This window comes from Photinus pyralis, unplaced genomic scaffold, assembly GCF_008802855.1.
Source record: "Photinus pyralis isolate 1611_PpyrPB1 unplaced genomic scaffold, Ppyr1.3 Ppyr1.4_LG4, whole genome shotgun sequence".
NCBI lineage: Eukaryota > Metazoa > Arthropoda > Insecta > Coleoptera > Lampyridae > Photinus > Photinus pyralis.
Genome location: NW_022170511.1, coordinates 40,528,455 through 40,539,024, shown reverse-complemented (window position 1 = coordinate 40,539,024; position 10,570 = coordinate 40,528,455). Strand labels below are relative to the sequence as shown.

Sequence of the window (10,570 nt, the reverse complement as noted above, 5' to 3'; positions counted from 1 at the left end):
ATACTTGTATTCACACGTAAATTTATAATTTCACTATTTATTAATTCGTCACCAACAGTAAGACTAATAACAATTCATTTTGTTTATATAGCAAACATTAAACCTTCTCTCACAGAAAGAATGAATCAATCTATCAATCAATTCTTTAGTATTGCGCCATTTGACAAACAGTTTGGTATGCAGTTACAACCAAATCTCGAGAATGATGCGACAGACCATTTTTGTATTTGGTCCTTTGAGCCGAATGTTGTATGTACATTGGGTGCTACATTTGATCCTTCAAAATTCCAGTGAAGTGCTACCTTTTGAAATGATGTCAAGTGTCCATAATAGAGAGATGGAAAAGATGACCACGGAGCGATGAGAGTGAGAGTAACAAGAGCTGTATGGTACCTAGAAAGGCAGGGGAGGCACCTGCAAAATATGACCTTTGGACCTTTTGTTTACATGGGAAAACTTGAACTTCCAAAGGCGACTCGACAGCAACTCATTTTTGATCGCCCGTTACTTTACTTACCTACCTATACCGTGCGATCCGTTGGTTTCCCCTAAATTTACGATTTTACAAGCTCGAATCTTCGTGGCTAAAATGTTTGGTTTCTTGTATCGCCGGGCCGGCCCTGCGGATCACCAACATACGAAGTTCATTCATACTTCTTCCCCACTATGCGCAAGTCGAGACAAAAATAACTTGGAATTTTAGAAAAATTTGTTAACGTAAATAAATGGAAATAAAATCTTAAGCATTTAAATATTTGAAATTTCTTTTTTTAGTGCGTCTGATTCCAGTATGTAGCCATATTTCGAAGTACTTCTTCGCTGCGCTTCGAAATTTTAGGTACCTACTCCGGAAGGATTCTCTTAGTAGGTGGTTAGCTACGTTTATTAAATATAGAGATGAAAGCGTTTTGGACTGATGAAATCATCCTCTTCTTTGTGCTACGATTAAAAAATTGAACATCGAAAGCTAGGAACTTTGAATTTTGAAACTTTAAGAGCAATCGAGGCTTTGAATTGAATATTAAAATCTCATAAATCGTACTGCTTGATTCATTTTTGAATGGTGGCTACTAATCTACATGGTGGTAACTTGCGTAACGCATCATCGGGATTTCAATGTAAAATTCATAACATGCGATTATTGGCTCCCCAAATTATCTATTTTAGAGCAAAAATGTATTAAAGTTTTTTGTAGGAAAAACTTTTTTATGTTAAAATCAACCGTATTAGTTTTCAATTTTCCGAGACGGAAAATTGGAATAATACAACCCCCATCTTTTTTAATAATCTGCGATGCCATGGAATTTTCTAAAACAAAAAGATATCCAGTTATCAATTAGCAGCAGTTCGAAATGGATTTTATGATCGACTTCGTTATTGTCTTGCAGTTAATGGTGACTTATTCGAACATTTATTGTTATACTTATTAGGAAACCGTTTTCAGTAATTTGGTCTTTCTTTATGTTGAATTCGCTGTTCTAAATATAATACTTTTTGATAGAATGTGATTTGTTTCATAGCAGACATTCCATGGCATGACGGATATTGGCGTAGTTTTTGTATTATAAAATTCCATGGCATCACAGATTATTGAAAAAGATGCGGGTTTTATTTTTCCAATTTTTCGTCTTTATTATGCAAAAAATTGAAAACTAATACGGTTGATTGACGTCAAAAATTTTTCCCTACAAAAAACCTTATTACTTTTTAGCTCTAAAATAATTTGGGGAGGCAATAATCGCATGTTATGACTTTTACATTGAAATCCCAATGATGCGTGACGCAAATCACCACCCTGTATACAGTACATCATGAAAGTGGCCTCCACGACTTTGCTGGTACATATGAAGTCTTTTGATGAAATTTTTCATAACCGTTTGATGTGAACGAGGCTGAATCTCGTTGATACATCGCTCGATGTCTTCTTTTAATGCATGTGCTGTTGTTAACATGTTGACATAATCCTTTGACTTAAAAACCCCCAAAAGGAAAAATTCCAAGGGTGTTAAATGACATGATCGTGGCGGCCAATTCTGATTTCCAAAACGGGCTCATGCAGTAACTGAATTATGTCGCGGACTATGACATGTAGCCCCGTCCTGTTAAAACGATTGTAGGATGATTCGCCCCCGAAAATTCGCCCCGGTAAATTCGCCCCCGGAATATTCGCCCCCAAGAAAACTCGCCCGCAAGTAAATTCGCCCCCGGACTATTCGTCTCCGTAAGATTCGCCCCAGAAAGATTCGCCCCGGAAAATTCGCCCCCGGCAAGTTCGCCCCCGGCAAATTCGCTCCTGGAAGATTCGCCCCCGGCGATTCCGCTCCCGTAGGATTCGCCCTATAAGATTTATTAATCCTCAGAGGTAACAGGGCCAGCAGTTCATAAAATGAATTTTGTTTAATATGTTACCAATCCAACCTATTACTTCCGAGGGTTAATAAATGTTATGGGGCGAACCTACGGGAGCGAATCTTCTAAGGGCGAATTTTTCGGAGGAGAATTTGTTGGGGGCGAATATTCCAGCGGCGAATTTACTTTGGGTGCGAATTTTCGAGGGCGAATTTACCGCACACATATCTTGCAGTTTAGGTACCAAAAGTATGAACAGTATAGTTAAGGTGTATGAAGGTGCGGAAAGTATAAAAAAGCATGTTTTTGTCTTTGAAGTTCATGTCAATTGATCATATCGCCTAATGATGCAAAATGAAAGATTGATTCGACACGTTGTGGATCTGTTTTTCTTTCAACAATGGCTCGTGGATTCTCTGAACCCCAAATGCAACAATTTTGTGGATTTAGAAAACCATCAAGATGAAAATGCGCTTTATCTCTAAAAAAGATTTTGTTTGAAAAATCAGCATCCGGTTATTATTGATGTTCCACAACGCAATCAACAAACTCTCTTCGCGCTGCCTGCAGTCAGTAGTGGGCTTCAGTTCTTGAGTCATTGCACTTTGTATTCGTGGAAATGCTCGGCAATCAAATTAGATTTCTTACGACAATTATACTGTTTTCTTATTGCACCAAAGACTATACCATAGGCTATAATCTTGCCTCTAAAATTCATAGATGATAGAAAGTCGACTTGTCTTAGATCAATTGAAAAATGAATATTTCTGAAGGATTATAGTCTAAGGAAGTGGGAAAAATCCTCCCTAACCATCTCTAAAATGGTCTCACTTGTCCCCTTTATGCTACCCTACCAAGGCAACTAATTTTGAAAATTATTTTGAATTGATGATGCGTGTAGATCGATTACCAATCATAATATTTATACATTGTCTACTTAACAATCCTAGACTGGTTTCGCTTTTCTCCATTATGCGTCCGTAAGGAAGGCAAGTGGCCCTGAAAACCAGAGAAACAACTATTTTCATCTCTAAAAATGGTGAAGAAAATGTCATTTTCCTCTCTAGTGAGGAAAGTAAAGTAACAATTGCTAGGATAATGACATTTAAAATTGAAACATACCCGTATCTAGATTGCTACGTGATTATTGCATACGATAACTTTGATTGTAGTTTCAGAAAAAATTATGTGTAAAACGTGAGATGAAAGTGTTTTTCAATTTGAACTCGAGTTGAAAAATTCTACTTTCTTCTCTAGTTATACAAATAACTATTTAATGGATGACCAATCAAAATATTTATCAATTCCCACCAAGCATCCCTAAACTTGTCTCGCTGGTCCGCACTACGTTTCTCCAAGAGAGGGTAAAGTGGGGTGTTTTTGTAATGAGTTATTCCGCGGTAGTATAAAGGGTTTTTACAAGCTTTAGTAGTTATTTATGTATCAAGGGTATTAAGACGATATTTATGCCGAGGGGGGCAGAGCCCGAGGGCCTCCGGCTTGCTAGAATCTCCCAGTGGGTATTATAGTAGGGTACTTGGTCTTTGAGCTTTTGTGTCTTTGATAACTTTTAATGGTCTTAAAGGGTCTTTGAGAATCGTTTAAGGCGCTCAAAGAAATTAAGAGCTTTTAAAGGTTGACCTTTTTTGCGTCTACAAATGTATTGAAACGTCTCCAAGGGGCCTCTTTAAACGCTTTTAAGGCCATTTATGAACTGAAAGGCCTCGTAAGTGTCGCCTACAGTTTCAGAGTCTTCAAAAGTCACCAGCACCTTCTAAATGCTCTTAGAAAGGAAATAATTTGGCGCACCCTATACACTATAAGACATAGCTTATTTGTTTAAACAATGAATAAACTTTCATTGGTTTAAAGCGTTCTGGCAACGTCGATCGCAAAATGTTCCTACTGGCGCAGGCGTATTTCTCTTATTCGTTTGTAATTCTTATCATTTTTTTTAATGCACTCGTAGTTGTAGGTTAGGGTGTTGCGGTAGTCTGGAAGGTGGTGTGATCGTGATCGTTGATTTGATTAAGAATGAAGACTATAGCAGATGTGTCCATTACCGAGTGCATTGATACCAGTAATTACAAAGAAGACTCAAAACACAAATTCGCAAGTACATATCAAAATGGGTATAATTACAAGGTGTGTATGAAATAATTTTGACTGTGACCTATATTGTTTTTCTTGCAGGAGTATCTCGAAGATTATTTACGTAAAAATGGAAAATATTTAAACGGTCACACCCTGGTATGGACATCTCCATTTGTTGTACATCTTTAAATTTGTTTTTTAGACATCTGCACTGGACGAGGAACACCTAAACTACAAACAGAAATGTTCGAACGAAAGGAATGTAAGTAGGCATTATAAACAGTTGCAAGTTTGCAACTGCAATGGTTGCCATGGCAACCGACTTTTTATACACAAATCATTCTATCGGGGTGCAAGGATTAATAGGCAAATCACCTTCAGCAAAAAATAAGTAAATTAACACATATCAATGTAGGAATCTGCATTTTCAGTTTGGCCTTGATATTAAATTTTTATCATGAAAAGGTGATAAAAGGTTATGAAATACCCATTAGTATATTGGTGATAAGTTGCCAATTATCGTAACCTGCTTATGATTAATTCAATGTTATGGGAATTCACTAACAAACTAATTTCCAATGAGAGTTCTTGAGATGAGCCCTGAAAGATACAATTATTTCTTTCATATATTTAAAACAAAAGGGCACATGCAATTTTGGGAAAAAATATGGTGTTAGTGCAATTGGGCTTGGATAAGTGTATGACTAAGTAGGTATTAATCATGCAGGATTGTAAGATTATTTTTTTATCTGTAGTAAGATAAAAATTATCTCCGGAAGAATCTATCTATTACTTCCATTGCTCATATTTGGAGCGTGGTATGCGCAAATAGATAATCTCAACTTAATCATTTAGTTTTTGTTTGTTTAATGCAAAGTTGTATTGCAATTTAAGATGTTCAAGTTTCTCACTGTAGAATTGCCAGTTTTATATCAATTTTAGTGGTCTCTTTCATGTGTGGGCATTTGGGTAGTAGAAATATCAGATCAGATTGTTTTTGTTATTGTTACTGCCAACCTGATTTTCAATTTTTACCCAAATGAAAACGACTATGGTGAGTACCTACTCTTTGATTTTCCCGAGCATTTCCCATGAGTACATTCCTTTTGATGTATAATATTGTACAGGGCGGATTAGCCAAGCATTGGATCCCATGGTATTATAACGTGTGCCCCCAGTAGTGTTGTCTAATCACCTCATGCAAATTCGTCCAATATGCCTCAAAAATAGATTATTGATTACTAAAGTCATAAAATATTGGATCTCTCTCGTCTACCAAACAATGAGAGTTTCCGCATGCTGCAAAACAGCTCCTCCTGAGTTTTCAGATTTTGTATTGATACATTATAAAGATTACACATGCCAAATTGCGTGAAACCAACGATATTTACGTTTAAATCCTGACTAGACGATGTCTGGAAAGGGAATCAGAGATGACCTATGACCCTCAACTTTTCAATGTATGAATGTTCTAAAAGAATGGACGCCGATATTTAGCTCCTTGTAATGCTCTTTAGTATAAAGAATTATTTATAAGCAGCGGAAAATATTGAAGCAAAACGAACAGAGAAATTGTCTTTTGTTGAATTGATAAAGAACGCCGCTAAAAAATTATTTGGGTTTTATCATTGCACAATTTATGGTTTCCAAGAAAAAAAAATGTTAGCCAGTACAATTACTAGATTGAAAAATGCCCAAAGTCCATACAGGTTATCTAATTAGCTCTAGGATTGAGCACAGATGTAATTGATTATAAAATCAAAACTGTGTCACTGTAATTTTTGTAATGAACAAAAATATCAAGGATTTACAATCTTGACAGTGTTGCCCAAAGCTTTAATTTGAGACCCAAAGTATTTGTAAAGGATTTGGAAGTCAGGTACAAAATATACAGCGAAATGTAGTGATGTAACTATTTTTTTTTCTTATTTTTAAACAATTACTTAATTGCTATCTAGAAAGAATTTTAATTGAGACTTGGCAAATGTTTTTATTTTAACGATTGTGCATAAGGTACATAACGTATTTATTTATGTCTGATAATTTGATCACAAGAAACAAAGTGGTCGATTGTCTAGCACTACTTATCATAGTGATTCTAATTTGCTTGTTTAAAGAGGTACGCTTTTACTTGGATCACATTTTCGCAATGAATTATGTAATTCAAGGAATTGGAAAAGGGGAAATAGCAAATTACAAAACTTAATTCAATTTCTGAATAAAGGGCTTTACTAACAAAATTCAAAGCTTAGGGTAAATTCTCCGTTTTGTAATAATTGATGGGATTTTTTCGCGCTTTAACTTCTTTAATGATTATATTAGAAAAATTTTGCTTTCCTACTTTTAAAGCAAGAAGAGTAATTTTAAAAGACAATATTTATTGTTAGAGAAACATTATTTGCGGTAAACCATACAAGCACATCTTCTCATCTAACAAATATTATTACGTTTAATAGTAACGTTTGGTCACTTTAAGGGGTCAATAAAAAGATCCTATAATAATAATAAAAATGATATTGATAAGATAGTTCGGTGGGAACTTCTGCCTTCGAACGCTTTCACAGCGCTAGTGTCGCTCTTACATTATTTATGAGAAGTGCCAATGAGACCGTAGCATTCGCTAAAAACTTGTTATCATAACTTATTAGTTAATTAAACTGTGTAATTCAGATTATTCCGAGATTGAATAATGATGGTTAGCACTTGATGGTTTAATTGCGGTTTATAGCAACCAAATTTGTATCTCTTACTCTCTAGGCCCTCCTTATCTCGGCCACTGCGTGTACTGAGATAGAGTGGACCATCTAGTGTCATAAAATCAGGTCAAACTGCAAGTGCTAGATTAGAGCTACTCAATGATTGTACAAAATTTACTTTAACTAATAAAGCATTTTGTCTTTTTAGTCACCTAAAAATGCAAAGCCTTGTAAAGAGTCATTCGAAAAACCAATGCTACTATCGACTCTATTAACATCTATAAGTTTCTACATTCTAATGTTCCTCGGCTACCTTAGCCAATCACTATTTCCGCCGAAGATCGCGAAAGAATACAATCGTCAGGGCTATCCGCATCTCTACGAAAAATTTGCGAGTTTCTACTCGCTCTACGTCTATCGCAGAGTGCGAGATTGCTGGAACTATCCCATCTGCAGCGTTCCCGGCGCCGAAGTCGTCCTGAAGGAGCGTATTACGCCGGACAACGGATGGACTTTTGAGTAAGTTTTCCGCCCGGTTGATTTCGCGCCTTATCGCCCCATTATAGGTTTACTGGATCAAAACGAAAATGCATCAATTTGGGTTCGTATAATTACCTCGGTTTTGCCGAACCGAGCGGACCGTGCGCCGAGCTCGCCATTAAAGCTGTGCATACTTACGGCTTGTCAACGGGCGGGACGCGGCAACAATACGGCACCTGCGAGATACACAGGGAGCTCGAGAAGTTGACCGCCGAGTTTTTGGGTGTAGAAGATGCAATTACTTTCGGTATGGGCTTCGCGACAAATTCCTTGAACATTCCTGCTTTGTTTTCGCCCGGATGTCTGGTAATCAGCGACGAAAGGAATCACGCCTCTTTAATTTTGGGTATTCGATTATCCGGCGCCACTGTTCGAGTGTTCAAACATAATGGTACTAGTCCGCTTGATTCCTTCTTTGTTAATGCGATTTTTCAGATGTAAAGGACTTGGAGAAAGTGTTGAAGTATGCAATTTACTATGGCCAATCCAAGGATAGCATAACGCATACGCCTTGGAAGAAGATTTGTATCTTTGTTGAGGGTATTTACAGCATGGAAGGAAGTATAGTTCATCTCCCCGAGATCATTGCTCTAAAGAAGAAGTACAAAGCGTATTTATATTTAGACGAAGCACACAGTATAGGAGCTATCGGTAGGTCGGGACGAGGTGTCGTTGATTACTTTGGTTGCGATCCAAAAGATATAGATGTGTTAATGGGCACTTTTACTAAGAGCTTTGGATCTGCTGGAGGATACATTGCGGGCACACAGGTGAGAATCACCCTGTAATGTAATGGAACGTGGTACTTATCTATCTATGTAAAGCTTTGTGGTAGGTTTGTGCCGAAATTTACCTAAATAAACTCTCATTTATTAATATTAAAATAATTGAACGAATTAAAGGGTACGTGATGGTGCTCTTTTTATAGATCGTTGTGCCACTTATACGTTTCCAGTAATTAATTTTTAGGCACACTTTATTGTGCTGTAACCAGGGGCGGACTGGGTACTTACGGGCCAGGTGGAATTGCAAAGGTTACGGGCCATTAAAGTATTAGTGTAATGAAGGTTGGAGGGGGGGGGGGGGCTCTGCGGGGCACCACAAAAAAATTTTTTGCTTCATTTTAAAGTTTTCCTTTCTCGAAAATCAATTAGAATATAGTTTTTATATACGACTGCTTGATAATGCGGTGATTACAGTCGCAATTAGTGCGGCCATGATTTGCAATATTATGGCCTAGTCCATAATGATAAAGTAAAACGGCCGCCTGTCAATGTGACAGTCGTACTTAGGTGCCAATCCAAGGTAAATTCAAGTATTTTAGAAATACTTGACATCTGTTGTCAGATTTTATCGTTTATTGAGTTCCATGAAATTTTCATTTTTAAGGGTTGTGCAGTCGTACATAAAGCTTTGTATTTATTGTTTATTTGCGCCTCGCTCGCAAGCTCGCTCGGCTAAATAAACGGCTCGTCCATAAACAGTTTATGTACTTGTACATAAAGCTTTGTATTTATTGTTTATTTGTGCCTCGCTCGCAAGCTCGCTCGGCTAAATAAACGGCTCGTCCATAAACAGTTTATGTACTTGATATATAAATACCTATTTTTAAATTGCAGTTGATAATTAAAAGTAACAAAATATACATAATCCAAACGAGGCGCGTCGCCTATAATTGTGTTTCAGCACTTTCAAAATACGACAAAAACAGATAAATTCATTGGAAAACACTTAAATAAAAACAGAATTTTTTAATGAACCACCTAGTTCTAACATGAACTCCCATGAGAGAAACGTGTTAATAATTTATTAATAGTGCAAGAAACTAAATACAGCACATACTTATAAATTTCCAACGGGCCATTATGACCTACAGGCCAGGTGGCAATCGCCACCCGCTCCCCCGGGCCAGTCCGCCCCTGGCTGTAACTTGCAGAAATGCAAGATTATGTGCAAGAACAGAGGGCATTACTTATTTGTTGCCTTTATTATTCGTAAAATTTGCTTTTTTTCTTCTATAAGTAGACGATATTATTATTTAAACAGCATATTTCAGCAATTTATATCGTATTTACGTCAGAAGAGTTACGCATCTAAGTATGCTTACGCAATGTCACCACCGGTAGCCGCCCAAATAATCGGCGTATTGAAAATTTTAATGGGAAAAGACGGCACAGACTTGGGAAAGAAGAGAATTGACACGTTAGCTCGAAATACGCAGTACTTCAGACGGAAATTGGCGCAAATCGGTCTTATTACCTATGGAAATCAAGACTCGCCGGTAGTGCCCGTGCTGGTTTATCTCTACTCGAAAATTGCGTAAGTGTATCTGTGTAAACAGCGTGAATTATGTAAAACAATTCCTTGTAGATATTCTGTTCGGACATTAATCGAAAATAACATTGCGACAGTAGGCGTGGGCTATCCTGCAACACCTTTGCTAGAAGGCCGCCTTCGTGTATGCCTTTCGGCGGGCCATACCAAAGAGCAATTAGATTACGCATTAGGAATCATCGAGCAAGTCGCCAATGACATTGGTCTTAAGTATTCGAGGTTACCGAAGGACCCAAATCCGATCGAATATGAAAAAATTGAAATCAACTCTTAGTGGTAGAACGCGTCGTTTGTTATGCCAACAAGTATTATTCAACTTATTTTATAAACACGCCAATTCTTTTCAATCGAATGCTTGCACGTTAGTTGGCTTCTTTCGAATAAGTGCAGCACTACGGGTCCACACTGCTTTTTGAACATTTTAATATAGGTAATACGTATATCATTTACAAAAAAGGCTTTAGCAGTTTTTAGAGAATAAAGTATTTTTTGTAATCTCTCTTTTACAATTGCAAGTTCGCATTTAACTGTAATGGTAAACACATATTTGAATTGTG

At 37.0% G+C, this 10,570-nt stretch overlaps 1 protein-coding gene across 5 annotated transcripts in view; it reads left to right on the top strand.

Moving 5' to 3' along the window:
* LOC116167617 (serine palmitoyltransferase 2-like) overlaps positions 1–10,337 on the top strand; it is a 28,759-nt gene extending 18,422 nt beyond the window's left edge. For 3 of the 5 annotated variants that reach the window (XM_031483024.1, XM_031483025.1, XM_031483026.1), the window contains 8 exons: positions 4,319–4,494; positions 4,543–4,599; positions 4,646–4,705; positions 7,348–7,658; positions 7,706–8,070; positions 8,115–8,449; positions 9,736–9,998; positions 10,050–10,337. In XM_031483024.1, coding sequence (XP_031338884.1) covers positions 4,384–4,494; positions 4,543–4,599; positions 4,646–4,705; positions 7,348–7,658; positions 7,706–8,070; positions 8,115–8,449; positions 9,736–9,998; positions 10,050–10,287 — 1,740 coding nt within the window. In that variant the 5' untranslated portion in view covers positions 4,319–4,383 and the 3' untranslated portion in view covers positions 10,288–10,337. The other 2 variants (XM_031483028.1, XM_031483027.1) reach the window with 2 other exon arrangements.
* Positions 10,338–10,570: the final 233 nt, after the last annotated feature.